General features: G+C 38.4%; 1 protein-coding gene across 1 annotated transcript in view; it reads left to right on the top strand.

Moving 5' to 3' along the window:
* The window catches only part of LRP1B (LDL receptor related protein 1B), a 742,991-nt gene that overhangs the window by 270,679 nt on the left and 455,630 nt on the right, over positions 1 to 16,682 (top strand). The window contains exon 3 of the mRNA XM_075757248.1: positions 7,434 to 7,571. Coding sequence (XP_075613363.1) covers positions 7,434 to 7,571 — 138 coding nt within the window. The remainder of the gene's footprint in view (positions 1 to 7,433; positions 7,572 to 16,682) is intronic.

Below are 16,682 nucleotides of genomic sequence, written 5' to 3'. Positions count from 1 at the left end.
GCTTGGCCTGCTTTCCTCTACTTTTTCATTGTCCACATCCTACTGTAAGTGTTTATTATTCTCCTTCTTTCGTGGACAGCTGAATACCTGATTTAATTGAAGGTGACTTCAAATTTATATTCATTATCAGTCTACGTGGTTGAATAAAGCATGTGGATAAAAGTAGCAATGAATATGGAGTTACTTATGATACATAAATCCTTATTAAATATGAAATTTCTTCTTTGCATATATATAAGATACCAAAGAGTAAAGATTTTAACTAATTTCCATAAATTTATCCCAGTGTTTCAAAGTCCTGATGTTAAAAGTCTGCATCTATTCTGTGTGATAGATACTTTTTAAAGCAGGTTTGATACCATGGGATACCACATGTGTTTATTTTACACTTTAGACATTAACCTGTTACCACAGAAATTAATATGTAGTATTCAACCTCTTGGAAGTTTTCAAATATTTGACATAAAAAGAATTAATCATGGAAGTATAGTCTCTTTTCCCACTAATCTCTAATTTTCCAAAAAAAGCAACTTCTTCTAGTGGCCATAATTTAGCCCTAAACCTTAAATATCTTTAAGGTACAGTGTTTGCAGGGTGAGAAACATTACTTTAAGATGTTGTGATTTCAAGTTTTATAAAAGATAAGCACTCTTAAAATCCCTGGTTATTGACGATGAACCGGACAAAAAATAATAAAAAAAACACCTGTGAGGATTACTTCTCACGCTTTTAAAACTATATCAGATGTTTTATTTTTCTTTGGTTACAGGTTGTTTCTTGTTGCCAAGATGTTTTATTTTTCTTTGGTTACAGGTTGTTTCTTGTTGCCAAGAGCTACGTTAAAGAATAAATATTAAGCTTTTTAATCAATTCTGCAGTTTTAAATATCCTATACTGCGCTGTGAGTCCACAGTAGAACTGGGGTACCAGCAGTGCTACAGGGGTGAGTTAGCAGGGAGGAGCAGGACTCACAATCTTCTATGTGTGTTTGACAAGCACATACTATATTGTACCGTAGTGGGGTATTTTAATTTAAGCTCGTATTTATCCAGAGAGAGCCTAAAAGTTGTCTGGATTATTCTTTCTTAAACTTTGGGCTATTTTGGCTTAATTACAGTCATTCATCAACTTCATTTGATAATACCACAGAGAAGACCAGGGTACCAAAACTTGTCTAGAGGAATGTGTGCTGCAGTCAGAACAGTAAAAGACATTTTTTTGACAACTCTTTTATTTGCATCAAAATCACCAATTTTGTCTTTGGGTCAGATTCCATCCACTGTGTGTTGGTGCTTTTGTACCTGGAAAGGTACAAAAAATACCTTTTCCAGGGTTCCCACCTACGTGTGCAAAGAGTTGAATCCAAAGGCGATTGAAGCAGTGGAATAAGGTTTTGTTCAAGGTAACTGCTCACTGTGGAGAAGGTTCACTCCATAAAGACACTTAGAAGACCAGGAAGGATCCGTAAGGCACTGATGTACAACACAAATGGGAATTTTAAAGGCATCCCACAGTTTGGTGTAATTGTTTCTTGTGGCTGGGAACAGCCCAGGATTAGAGCTGCTGGAAAATTGCTGGTCTTCAAGTAAATTGGATGCAGTGATGTAAAAGGGATGTAGCACATTTGGCTGCCTGGTGTCTTATTTAAAAGTCTAACTACTTATCTGAGATGTTGAAAGAAAAGCACTTTGTAAAAACTTAGCTGAGAAAGGCAGAGGTGAAAACATAAACTCAGAAGTAGCGGTTTTGATGCTTTTTTTGTAACAGTTGTCAAATATCAGCATCTCTAAATGAATTTGCAAGAAGTGGGGAGGGTGTGCTTTACTGTAATTTAATAACTTTTTGTGGACCTTGAATTTGTGCTGTGCACCCTAGCATGTCTCCTTTTGTCTGGCTGTTTCTACAGTCTTTGCAACTATCTTTTATTCATACTTTGTAACTTCTTAGTAAACCTAGAACAGAAAGTTGTGCCTTAATTTACATTAAATTAGGAGGATTTTTTCCTAGAAGAAGAAAATGTACAGAATGAAATAATGTTCGTCCATAATTTTTGGTAACAAACACTTGTATATTGCTTATGATAACAAAGACTAGCAAAAATAATCAATTTGTAGATCCTCAGTTGCATTCTCTAGTTCAAAATCCACCGTAGCATAAGGCTAAAGCGAGGCAGGTACAGTTTTGGTTAAGCACAAATTCAAGACAGATACAATTTCAAAAGTGCGTGGTAAAATGTCTCTGCTGACAGTGGCCTTTAATACTTTCTCATGATGCTTCTTTGGTGGGAAACCAGAGGTTGTGTTTGATCGATTCCACCATCCATCTTGAGGATATCACAAGGACTCTCTTACCTCTTCTCAACCCCACTGAAGTACAGGCACTTTCGTTGAAGGGACTTAGCTAGATTCACTGTGCACTGCACAGGTATTGCTAAAACACGCTGCAGTTTTCTTCCATGCTTTCTCACACGCTGAGAAAGTGCAGAGAGCCTTGACACAGTGTGCCCTCATCAGAAATGGCTATCCCGGTCAGATCAACAGCCAAAGAAATCTGGATCTGAAATGAATTGCTGTCCTGTTCTCAGCCTGTCTGCTCCTGGGCACAGCCTGCCCTCTGGAGGGTTTGGAAACGAAGCAGTGGCCTCTTCCCATGGCCCTGCCTGGTCGTCCCAGGCTGTGTCTAACCTTGGTACCCCCACCAGCCTGATCCTGACCCCCACCCATGGGTGGACATCATGGCTCATCCCCACAGAAGTGCCCGATGTCCCAGGCTGGGCTGCCCCAGCCACCCGCCACTTGGGATGGGACGGCCCTGGCTGCCACCCCTGGGGGATCCCCCATGGCCCTGGCTCACCTCTCTGCAGCTCAGCTTTTCCATTTTTTATTTAGCCATCTGTTAAGAGGCAGTTACACCAAGGAGAGAGTTAGATACTCTGGTTCCTGAGCCAGAGTCTCTTGGGGTACACAGCACTGCATGAGCAATGCTGCTTTCATCCTCTTCGCCCTCCAAGCAGTGTCCTGGTATGAGTGTTTGAAATGCCGAGATGGTGTATTACCATAACTGCAGCCAGTAGTTTTGACTATTTTTACATCAGCTGGCAAGGCTAGGAATTACTGTGTCTTTTGAAGGGAAGAAAAGACACCATCCATCTTTTATATTCTTAGCATTCTTGCACTGATGTAAAATACACCGAGATTATTTTGAAGAAGAGCACTTTTAAATTCCTTTTCCCAAAGTTCACTTGATAACACTGCCAGAAGTGGCTGTCTGTTAAAGGAACAGGGAAGAGGAGTAAACAAGATAAAAAGCTACTCATTTTTATTTGCATTAGACGTTTCGGAAAGTGCAGCAGGTGGCTTGGATTTAGTGGGAAAAGCATGTGCTCCTTCAAAGGCATTGCAACATGCCGCTTTGTTTAGCTTAGTTTTTTTTACTCAATGAAGGTGGTAGGAATTGTGGGCTGAGAGGCCGTGGGACATGCTGTCTTGTTCCACTGACCTTATTAGATGATTGAGAACTTTCAGCGTCATTTTGCAGACAAAATAGGTCATAAGCCTTCTGTAAAATTGGGCTTCTTTGGACTGAAGTTCATCTTATTTTGTAAGTTAAGTTGACTTACAGTAAAGAAGCAGAAAGTACGTATGAGTTTGTCATAATCACATGAATAAGTTAATTGCTTCTAATCTTAACCTATCTGTTATCACAAGTGGTGCACAAAATTTCTCTAGAAGACAAAACAATGTGAGTAATACTTGTTGGAGCATATTTCAGTTTTCCTGTATATACAGTTCCAAATCAAAGAAATCCCATCCAGAGGGACCTTGACAGGTTGGAGAGGTGGGCCCGTGCAAACCACATGAAGTTCAGCAAAGTCAAGTGCAAGGTCCTTCACGTGGGTTAGTGCAATACCGAGCACAGCTATAGTCTGGGCGAGGAATGGATTGAAAGCAGCCCTGAGGAGAAGGACTTGGGGGTATTGATTGATGAGAAGCTCAATGTGAGCAGGCAATGTGCGCCGGCAGCCCAGAAAGCCAACCGTGTCCTGGGCTGCATCCAAAGAGGCGTGACCAGCAGGTCGAGGGGGGGGATCCTGCCCCTCTACTCCGCTCTTGTGAGACCCCACCTGCAGTTCTGCGTCCAGCTCTGGGGGCCCCAGTACAGGAGAGACATGGAGCTGTTGGAGCGAGTCCAGAGGAGGCCACGAAGCTGATCAGAGGGCTGGAGCACCTCTCCTATGAGGACAGGCTGAGAGAGTTGGGGTTGTTCAGCCTGGAGAAAAGGCGGCTCCGGGGAGATCTAATTGTGGCTTACCAGTATCTGAAGGGGCCTACAGGAAAGCTGGAGGGGGACTGTTTATCAGGGAGTGTAGTGACAGGACAAGGGGTAATGGGTTTAAGCTGAAGGAGATTCAATTTAGATTAGATGTGAGAAAGATGCTAGAAAGAAATTCTTTACTGTTAGAGTGCTGAGGCCCTGGCACAGGTTGCCCAGAGAGGTTGTGGAGGCCCCATCCTTGGAAGGGTTCAAGGCCAGGTTGGATGGGGCTTTGGGCAACCTGGGCTAGTGGAGGGTGTCCCTGCCCATGGCAGGGGGGTTGGAACTAGATGATCTTTGAGGTCCCTTCCAACCAAACCATTCTATGATTCTGTGATTCTAAATCTAATTTAGGAAGCTCCCCTACTAGTATTTTGAGTTAGATAATATATTTCAAATTGCACGATGTTTGTCTCCTGAAGGAATCTTGTATTTTAAAAGAAAGAAGCATCAAATCAAAAATAAATCCCAAAATCTTCAGACAGGAGCATATCTGACTAGTCCTATTGAGATTTTAAATGTTAATTAAGAGATTCATTCTTGTGAAATTTAGAAGATAAATATATATGCTTATATATTTTTGATTGCAGATCTCAGTTTTCTGTTTGATAAGGTATGAATACTGAAAGGTCTCTAGCAGTCTTGGGTTTGTATGTAAGTAGTACAAGTACCATGGCTTACATGCTTCACAGATCTAAGTTTTTTTAATGAATATTCTCTATTTTAGAAGAAAATATATTTTTTTACTCCTCACATTCTATTCACAGTTGCTCTAATGCAATGAATAAGCAAGCTATAAATGGTAAATCAGAAATATAGTTTGGTTTGGTTAAAGGTTAGGTGCCTTCAAGTCCTGACCTGCCTGACATTGAGCGCTTGGCTATCCTGAGCTGCTTTATTTACATTCTTCTTTGAAAGCCTGGCAGAGTTAAACCAGTCCTGGAGGAATGCTGGGCACTGCCAGAGGTTTTAGGTACTGTAGGGACCTTTGTGTCCATGTGTGCATGGGACGCTTCGTGGGATGAAGTGTCTTATCCCCAGGTAACAAATAAAAAAAGAGTAAAATGTCCAAAGCCCAAGCGAAAAAAAAGCCCAAACCCCCACCCAGTGGCCATGCTGCATGGAAGGGGCGTAGAGCCCCATTGCTTCCGCCTCTTGTTTTGTTGCATGGTGCAGGGGCCTCTGCCAGCACCAGGAGGTCACACCTCTCTGATTCTTATTACCGTGGTATTCAAATCCTAACATCTAGGGTAAGATTTCATCATCTCTCAAAATTCTGTTGTTAATTTCCTCCTATATTTTACTGGAAAATACAGGAAAATTTTATTCTTTGTGAAGTGTTTTAATACCTCTACCTTTGCTAAGTACTTATTTAACCTAGAGCACAGTAAGAACAGTTGTTTCTTTTCTTTGACTTCAAAGGGTATTTCTTTGAGTTCAAAGGGTATTTAGACCCCTTAGCTTAGGAATGCAGCTTTTTGAAAAACGGTATGTAGCATATGGCCATAATAAAAAATACGTGGTTTTTTCTTTAATCCTAGAAGAACATAAATTGTTTGAGACAGAGTACATTCATCCCCGTATACGTTGCTGTTTCATCCCTAGTACCAGCATGCTCTGTTTCTGTTAATCAGTGATACGTCATATAATTGGTGTTGCTCCGTGGTTGCACGGTGTGAAGCTGGCAGGGTCAGAGGAGGGAAGCAGGATGCTGGACATCGTGCCTTCCTGCCCAGTGGATGCGTGCGGTTTAGGGGCGCTTGCTCTGCTTGGGGAAGGGGAGCGCCTGCCCTGTGCTGATGGCAGTTACGTAAAAGAGTACCCTTCTACAGGCAAATGCATTGTAAACTGCTGAAAATTGGTGCTTGTTGGTGGACAGCTTCCTGACGTGTAGCACAACCGTGGAAATTTTTAATTAAAGGTTTCTAGTTGGGACAAGTTTTTTTAAGTTAGGATTTTTATTTAGCAGGCTGTGCTAATGACTATCTGTATTTGTTTAAAAATTGTAAATTCCCCCCAGAGCTCTCCTTTGCTGTGTCCTGCTGACTTCAAGAGACAAGATCTGCCAAAGCTGAGATTTTCCCACTTATAAGGGAGCTTTCAGCTACTGCCTGTGATTTCTGTCCTTTGTCTTGGAGTTAGTGCCTCGAAGAAGGTGAAAGCATATTGCACTTGAGCACAGTGCATCCTAGGGTATATTTCCCTTGAGGACTGTTACAAGCTGTCAGAGTTTAGCACAGACCCAAGGCTCCAACACATGCAATCAGGGAGCTTTAAGTTGTTTCCTGAAAAATTTCCAGACCTTCAGTCTCTGTGTAGCTAATCATATACCGTGTATAAATTATGATTCATCCTCTGAATGAGCTAAACCCTTCAGACCTCTAAATGTTCTTTGCAGTATGTTAAAAATCTCAAAGTCTTTATCATGTGAAATTATGTTTGTTGGTTTTTTTATCAGACTGAACCCTCTCTAAGAGATAAACAAGAGAGATCCTCAAAAATCCCTGAACTTCCTCAAAATCCCTTCTACTTAACATATCAGAGATAAGGGGATGCAGAGTGACTGCAACCAGGATGGTGTCCCAAAGGAAGCAATCACAGCATCCTTATCCTCTCCCTACCATCCTGCACTGCGCAATTTCAGAGGCAGAGCAGACTCCTGGGTTGGAGGAATAGTTTCTCTGTTCTAATGCAGCCATAAATATGTAACATTTATATGTAATTTAATAAATATCTAGAATTATCTATATGACACAACAATGCATGTAAATACTGGTACCTGTTGTTCTCTGTATGATTCTTGATATGATATGATATTCATAAGGCACTTGAAAATCTTATAATACTCTTTATTGTTTGCAAAGCTTAATTTTAGCATCTGTAAAACACCTGTAGTTTGAGAAATAATTCTGACCTGTTGATTTCCTTTTGATTGCACTAATCATTTCTTGATGATTTTAATTCTCCTAAATAGCAATGCTAATGCACTAAAAATCTACAAGATGGACTAATACATTGAGTGTTGCCCTTAGCTTTTACATGGAAATGCAATATAGAACTTTCTTTGCCTTGTTGTAGATACAAAAATAGGTATAAGAAATTTTCTGTGTATTTTTTAGGTCCCGAGGAAGCAGATTCGAAGTGCACCTCGAATTATGTTAGCTGCATCGGTACAAACAAATGCATTCACCTGTCCCAGCTCTGCAATGGTGTTTACGACTGTTCTGATGGGTATGACGAAGGAGTACATTGCCGGGGTAAGTAAATTTGCTGAAGAACAAATGCTTTAACCTGAAGTCTGCAATATTTTTATTTTTTTTTAGTTCAAAGAAAACCAGAACTTTCTTATTCTTGGTAATACATATAAACCAAAAGTGGATTGATAGAGGCATATTTTAATGTATGTTTCAAGTTAATTTTATAAATATTTTGTGTGAAGCAAATGCAAGTAAAAAGGCCATACAGGTTTTCAGACCTTTTCTTTAATGGTTGTTAACCTCGTATGATGGAAATCGTTATACCAAAAGAAGGACAAGGAAGCCCTTTCTTAGGGAGCAAAGGATGGAACACACTGTTTGCCAGAATTTTTTTTTTTTCCTTATAACTTTTCTTTAAACAAAAAAGCCAAGTAAACCCACTGAAAAATACATCAGTTTTGCTATAAGCGTTATTTTGAGTTGAGGACTTGCTTTTGGGGGGGGATTTTGTTCTAATTGTCTACTATTTAAGAGTGTAGTTACCAAATTCTGGCAATGAGAAATCTTAAATAGAAATTGGTGGAGGTCACTTTTTTAATAGCTCGGCTTATTAAGGTCTGCCTTGGGGATAGTTATAAGGCTGCCGTATTAAGCCCAAATCTTGCATACCATGAGTCATTAACATGTCAGTTATTTTCAATCAGTAGATTTCACTGCTAGTCAAATGGTTGTTGATGACCCTCAACAGATCTCATGTTCAAAACCAGAATCTTAGGGACAGGTCCTGGGACTTCTGCTACAATCCAATGTGACAATCTACAGTAAAAGATACATTTAATGGTACAGTTCAGAAAGTTAAATTAGAATTTAAAAGTTCATGTGGACAGATTTCCAGAACTGTCGTAGTAAAATCTAAGCCGGCACCAAAAATAAGCCATATGAAAGAAAAAAAAAATAAAATAAAGAAAAAAAAAAAAAGCCAGCTGGAATTAATCAATGTAATACTGCTGACTTCACAAAACTACAAATAGTTATTTTGGTATAACCAGGTAAGGATACAGGCTGTCATAAAATATATAACAATTCTTATTCACAGTGATGGGAATCATTCCTTTTCTTGAACGTTCTATTTTCATAAAGTTCTTGTTCATTGGGCATTACACAAAATCAAAACTTGTGTCAGCATATTGATTTTGGTTACAGCATCCAAAAAAACCCTCGAAATTAAACTGGCCAAAGCAGTGTTTGGTCCATACTGAAGCTTTCTGAAGTTGCAGATGAGTGTTTTTTCAGAGAACAGTATTGATCCGTTAGACACTGTATAAAAGTATATTCCTCAATAATTCATATATTTGTATAAATTAATCTGGATTAAATGGCAGAGGATTAGAAGCTTCCAGTGTTGAATAATTATTGTATTATAATTCCATTGTATTTTTGTTATATTTTAAGTCTTTAAATTAGGAGATTAATGGAATCAGGAAAAAATCTAAAAAAATTTCCTGTGTTAATGTAAATTAAATATATGTGGGTTTCATATATAGCATTTTGTATATGTAGCTTGTACTTTGGAATGTGATAGCACATAAAATCATAGAATCATAGAATGGTTTGGGTTGGAAGGGACCTCAAAGCCCATCTAGTTCCAGCCCCCCTGCCATGGGCAGGGACACCCTCCACTAGCCCAGGTTGCCCAAAGCCCCATCCAACCTGGCCTTGAACACTGCCAGGGAGCCAGGGGCAGCCACAGCTTCTCCGGGCAGCCTGGTCCAGTGCCTTTCAATTAGAGCTATATACCTAATCTTTATTCACGCCCTTTTAACTGATGCCTAAATACACCTTGTAAGGTTCATGTTGATTCCCACTGCTTTCTTTATTATCATAGATGACTATGAAAACTTCCCAATGGTAAAATTAATGTCTGCTCTAATAAATTACCATGGAATTTAGTAAAATATACTAAACAAACATTTGATCTAATCCGCACAGAACACATAGATAATGAAGTTCTTTGATATTATATTTTATTAAGAATTTAAAGTTGTCTCCCAGTACCTCATCTAGAAAATGGTTAACAACTCATTAATACTGATTTTTGTAGTAAGTGCATATTTTGACTCACCTGTTAGAGGCAGTCCTTGAAATTATTGTCGCACACGTTGTTATCAACAAAGCCAAAGAACATAGAAAACGGAAACTTTACATTAACTTCACATTATGGTCATGTAGTTTAATATTAACAACTGCCACTGATGTGTCATTATGATACATTCCTATGTATTAGATATTTGATATCAGTGCATTATAGTTGCATTTATTATCTCAATATATAGCATAACAATGCATGAGTAACCGTTGAGTCATTCTGTTGTCGTACTTTCTAAGTCCTGAATATACAAGTCATATGTTTAGATCATCTGTGTGGCCAAAAGCTGCAAAGTTACTTCAAAACCCTATCAAATACATATTTTTTTCTTGATATTAGTAACAAAAATGGTATTCTAAGTATGTTCCTCTTTAATTAATATTGTCCATGCAAAATTTTTTATTGTTCAAGAAGATAACAGCAGTTTTAAATATTTAATTGCAAACAACTCAGTTGGTCACAGAGCTGACTGTGTTACAGTAATGTATTGCTAGCAACACTGATAGTGCCTGTGTAAATAAGTCACGGTCTATGCACCAGGAAAATAAGTTATGATACCAAGTATGGGGTGTGTGACGGTGGTAAAGACCATTTCGGCATACAGGTCACAACTCCATAGGGGTGAAAGCTTCTAATAATGCTGAAGAACTAATGGAGTATAAGCATGCAGTAACTGGAACTATTCTAATTTCTTTCTCTAAATTTAACATTCATATGTTAATTCATTATATTATGATCTTTGAGAGATATATTCAGGCCTGCACCTTTCCCTGGCAAGAAAAAATATGATCGTATCTGCAATGTGAAATGGTAATGTATGTGAAATTTCAAGGAAATAGTAGTAAATACAATGACATTCCTGACTCATCGTCTTTTATTTCAGGCACATATGCATTTTTGCTGGTGAATATAATGCATAAATTCAGGAGGGGTTGTGGCAATATGAAATAAAAAATGTTTTATTATGTATGGTTGTTTCACATTATGCATTTCAATGTCCTTCAGAGGAGAAGGGGTGCGTTGTTCACTGAAACTGAAACTCATGGCATACTATAGCGATAAGACATTTGTGTTGGGTCATTTTGGATTCTTTGCTACTTTTTGACTAAAGAATGCTTTAGAGGGGCAGAATGAGCAAGGGATCAAAGTATATACTAACCCCTTCTATAATGCCTAGGCTGGGGCTGTTCAGCTTTTTGAGACCCATCGGATAATTTCACCACATTCCAATCCTGCTGAATGGGGGACTTGGTGCCCATCAGCTATTTGGAGGCTTGATAAGGCTCAGATAAATTTTGCCAATGCCAAAACTAGACCCAACCTTGGGTAGTTCTGGTAGAAGACTGGTCTGGGGCTGCTCTGGACAATTAATTCTCTAACATAGTTCTTCAGGTTTCTTTTGAGAACCAGACCTTTACTTCAGTTGCATTTTCAGCCACTTTTAAAGCTCAGCCATGCGATGAGCTGAAAAGTCTTCTGCCACAGGGGAGTCGCTGAATTATTGCAAGCTGAACTATTTAGCTCCAAGTCTTTCCTTCCCACACTTCATCCCAGTCCCATATTGGCAAGCCCTCGATGAACTCGCCGGGGTTTCTCTGGTACGGGGTTGGGTCTGGCTGTGTTCAGTTAACGCAGGTGTCATGTGGCTGCAGCTTGCTCCAGGCTCTGACTTTGTGGTCTTCTGAAGGTTAAATTACTGCTTGTTTTATTTATTTATTTATCTATCTATCTATCTATCTATTTATTTATTTATTTTTCCTGAAGGTTTTAGGAACAGCTTAGACAAATATCTGTCATGGATTAGATGGAGTAACCTGGCCTTGGGTAGCTAAAGGATTAGATATGTCCTTAAGATAATTTCTAAAGAATTACAATCACATTCCCGTGAATCTTAGAAAAGGTTTTTTATAGGGCTGCAGAGGTGATCTGCACAGTTTTATAAATCAGTACTTTATATATATATATGGCAAAAAATTGAAGGTGATATGGCAAAATTAGTTTTTAGTCTGTCTCTGAGTTACAGCTATAGAAAACTAGGACTTTTACAGAATATAGAAATTTCCTTTTTCACTTATCTAACTTAAGGGATAAGTTATTATTAATAGCTGCAGGAATAGTTATGTTAAAATTCTGAATATTCTCGAGAGAAAATACTAAAAGGATACTGAAACAAATGCTAGCACAAATACTCTGCATATCTTAGGCTTATGCCAATTTATCATAAAATGAAACATTTTTTGAACAATTATCGAGAAGCAAAACTGACATGGAAATAAAAGAGGCCCAGGTAAGAACCCAGTGAAGGCACTAATTACATGCTGATGCTCTGACTTTAAAGTTGAATTATATTTTGCATTATACTACGGTATCCATTGCATTTCTATGGACCATGTTGTATTATGCAGTGGGAATACTGCAGCAAGTTTATCCATCCTAGCTGACAAGACAAAATAACAACAACATTAATAGTCTGCATGTACTCTTCTCCAATGGGCACATTAACGGGAGGGTACATTGGGATCTCATTAAAGAGTCTTCTGTCACAGCCTTGACATCTATTATGCTCTGTACTTCTTTGCTTTGAGGATAGACATCCCAATGCTTTGGGAAGGGGAAAGCAGGAATGCTGTAGGGATTCCCTGGAAGTCTGTACTCGTGCTAAACCCCTGAAGCGCAAAGCAGTAAGCAGGTTTTTGGGGGCACTTTCTCTCATTTTAGTCACCACTACTGTCAGTCATATCTGGCCAGTATCCCATCTCTGTGACGTGAAGGAGATGCTGGACCAGGGCTCAGAGGAGCTCAGGACGTTGCTGTTCCTGGCTCTGAATCACAGCAGCTCCCCACTGAGGTCAGAGTTGCATGAAAAATGTGACTGTATCTTTTCCCATCTGAAATACTGATTATTCAGATTGCTTATACCATCTCATATTGAAATTAATCATAATAGCAAGACTGCAACGTTCATTAAAGCCCCTCGCTATTTGGCGAGTCACCGTACATAAGGTAATTGCCTCCATGTCTACCTGTCTGCCTGCCTAGCTCCGTTGATAAGATGAGCCTGAGTAGACAGGAGAATCTCCATTACCTTCAGAAGACTAAATAGCTTACGAAAGTAACCTCATTTTTTTGTTTGATATATTAAGTAGATGTAACCCAATATATTTTTAAGTTAATTAAGACTGAGAAAATCTAGCAGAGATCAAGGAGGTTACTTGAGATACTTTTTTCTTCTTTTTTTAAAATTATAACTGAAATTTTACTGAACTTAACAGATCTCATAGAAACCTGAACAAGTCTTTGGATTATTTGGATCTTTGTCAGCCATGATCTGAGTCATAATCTCTAGCCAATAAAATATATAAAGGCAAATTCTGGATCATTTAGTATTAAAAAACTGCAAAACACACATACAGAATATTTGGCCGAATTAATTGTTATTTGTAGCAGCCTATAATCAGAGTATTATTTTTCTGTTTAGGCTTTTTGAATGAATTGTTATCATAAGATGGAGATAAATGCTGCTATTACTGAATCATGTTTTTGTTCTGGCACTTCTACAGATGGAACACTGGGAAATTTTATGTAGTGTTTACCAGAGGAGAAAACACAAATTTCAGAATTATATGGAAACTTCAGGCCTTTCAAGAATGAGGCAAAATTACGAAACTTAAAGTTATAGAGCTACATTTACATACTAGTCTTACCTTTTTCTTGTCTTTATTTTTTTATTTTTCTTTCTTCCTCGTGATGTCATGTAACAAGGTAACAAAGGAAATCTAAAATAGTGTAGAATTATGTGTGTTCCCACCTTTTTCATGTGAGACTGTCCCTGGAAGTAGTGCACACCTGCAGAAAGAATCTCTGTAAACTCATTTGGTTTATTCTGACAAGCTTTAAATCAGTCATCCTTTAAGGCTGTGAGGTACAAAGTGTCACATGAGGTTACTGAAACCTTGAACCCCCAGGAAATCTCACAATGCTCCTGACGTACCAGTGGGGCTGCTGAAACCGTCAGGTAACACTGAAAATTATTCCCTCTGCAACCGCTCTGTGTTCTGCATCGAGCTTTTTACTTGCGGTTATAAGACAGAAAAGAGAAAAAAGTGTAGGCACTGAAATAAGATGGTCATAGGTATTTTTGCTTTGGAACAGAACTGCTAGTAAATAACTACATTTATCTGGGCAAAGGCTTATTTTGCTTTTTTTTTTTTTTTTTGGTTTTATTGTATCTCAATCTCATTTCACCATCCAAATATCCAATTTCTTGTATATTACTCTCTTTCCCATCTTTTTGCCTTAATAGAGCATGATGTGGCTCATTGAAATTAGCCAAGGTCATTTAGTCTATTCTGCTGTCAAAAGAAAGAAGTCAGGGGCTTGGTGATTTAATAACTTTCTATCATGAAATCCTATTGCAGCGAAGCAAATTAAAGGTGGCTGGCAGGGGGATAGAGCAGTGGAAGATGTCTGAGTGATGTGATTTCATCCCACCTTTTATGGGCTGTTGTTAAAGAGATTTTTTTAGGCCACAATGCAGAAATGACCACCGTTGTTAAAGTATCAGCATTATCTATGTGGCAAATTAAGTGTAGAATTTAAATATTTGACAATAGATGATAATATATGATAACAAATCATTATGTAGTACATAGTTTGTATAGAGTGTTGTGATCCTGTCCATTGAAGGAGTGATGTGTGTCTTGTCTGCTCCCAATCGATATTTCCATTTCAAGTTGCAGTATTCATTTTCCTGAGAGAAAACATAGGATAATGTTCCTTACTGGCAAAATCAAGTGTTGGTCAGTTATGGCATCCCTCAATACAAATACCGGTTAGTTTTCCTATTTAGCACAAGTCCTTTAAGTACATATACTTTCTTCAAGGTCGTGGAAACCATGTTTACTGTAGGAAATGCAGTGTTGAATGGTTGCACCATGGAGATCTTTTTAATCTTCCTTATGAGATAGAGGATTAATGTTTATAACTCCAATATTTCAGTTTTTCTATGATCCTGTTGCCTAATAAAATGCACAAAGTGTAGCAGACATACTAATATGTCATATTGTAAACAAGATCATGGTAGTTTGGAGGGCCAGTTAGTCGTGATGAGAGTTAACTGGCTCGTGTTCAGGGCTACACAAACCTGATGAAAACAGCTACAGTCAGCGTCGTGGGGGGATGCAATGGAATGATCTGAGAAAGCTTTGTTCTACTTTCCAGGGATTTAGGTTAAATGGTATTTATTGTTGCCTGCTGTTACTGTTTTGAGGCTGCCCTCTGTTGAGAAAAGAAAACAAACATTTAAACTCTTACTGTGAGCATCCCCTTTTCAATTTTATTCAACATTTTTTTATTATCTTTCTGTTCATTAGTGTGTATTGTTATCTTATTATTTTTCCCCTGTTAGAGCTAATAAAACTCTTTAAGGAATTATCGTATGTAAGAAATGTAAGATGATTTCTGTACAAATAAATTTCAAAGTACCTTTATGAAGACAAATATTGTGGGCATAATCTCTGTAGCAGGAGTTCCAGATATATTCACATGGCAAAAAAACCTGACACTCATAAACTCACCCTGCACGCAGGAATTGTAGCTGCTGCCTGGCTCCCATTAGTTCACATCACAGAGTATATCTTCACTGCATTTTCAATACATAGGCGTCGGAGACAGCTTTTCAGTGAGGAGAAACTACAGCCTGAGACCGAGTGCTTACGAAACATTAGTAACCTTGAGGCGTAGGGAGAACGATAGCACAAGGTTTATCTTCGGCTATTGTCACCAATATTTGGGATGCGGAGGATAGCTTAGATTCACTGAAATCTTATTTAGAAGAAGTAATGCTTTTTTTCAGTCTTGAGCATTTTTGCTTTGTCAGAGTATACAGGAACTTTTCAATTTAAACCTATAAGGTAAGAATTAAATTAATATCTTTAATAGTAAAATTGTATCTGCTGGGGAAAAATGCATGAGGCACTCGTCCATCAATGAAACACATGATTATTAAACTTCCATGGCCTCTTAATCTAGTGACATTATTTGCATATTCATTGATTGTATCAACAGTTTTAAAATAATTAGTCAACCTGTTGTTTGAAGTGGAGGAAGAAAATTAAGTGAAAAGCACACTGAATAACATGGCTTTGGTCCTCCTACCGCTATTCATAAAGTCAACCTAAATTTACAGAATGAGATCAAATTGAAGACAGAAAAGAAGAGAGCAAATTCCGGGGCTACCATCGCATAATTTGTCAGAAGTGCAGTTGGGAGTTTTCTGTCCCAGGAGACCTCAGCCAAGCTAAATTATGAGGCTGGGTTTCAAGTTCTTTCACTCCCTGCCTGAGGGGATTTGTCTTCCCAGCTCCTTATCTTCCCAAGGTGAATAAACAAACTGCAACATGTTCTGCGTGGGAGATGCTTTTGCTTCTCGTGGCCGCTTTCTCTGTGGAATAAACAGTTAAACATTTATTAGAGCAAATACTTGAAGCTCCAGGGGTGTTCATTGTAATTCTCAGGGCGAAGAGACAATTCTGGTCTCTCACTTGCTCCTATCTCAACAATTATTTGTGTATTGTTAACTGAAGTGGGTAAATTCTGGGAGCTGGGGTAGATGTAGTCCCACCTGGAATACATACATCCACCTCCCTGGCCACATGTATACGGCATACGCCGTATTCTGCCTTTCCACACAATGCAATTTATAGCTGAAAAAAAGAGAACTCATATTTTTTTCTTCTAGATAAAGACTTTAATTTCTTACTGCATCCCACTTCTTGCATTTTGCAATTTTAAGCTCATGAGATTGTATCATCAAAAACTCTAAGTCATTTTCGATTCATGTAATATAGTTTAAAAATTAAAAGTTACCATCATTTCTTAGACTATGATAAACAAGTCAAGATGTCACCAGCAATCTTAAGTGAGATTGATAATAGTCAGTGGTGTGAAGAAGTTTGCTTTGACACTTTGAGAAATAACTCTTGGTTTTCAACTCTGAAGCAAGAACATGCACAGAGCATATAAAA

This window comes from Balearica regulorum, chromosome 6 (genome assembly GCF_011004875.1).
Source record: "Balearica regulorum gibbericeps isolate bBalReg1 chromosome 6, bBalReg1.pri, whole genome shotgun sequence".
Lineage (NCBI taxonomy): Eukaryota > Metazoa > Chordata > Aves > Gruiformes > Gruidae > Balearica > Balearica regulorum.
Note: the sequence above shows the minus strand (reverse complement) of the source record. Positions and strands in the feature narration are given on the sequence as shown.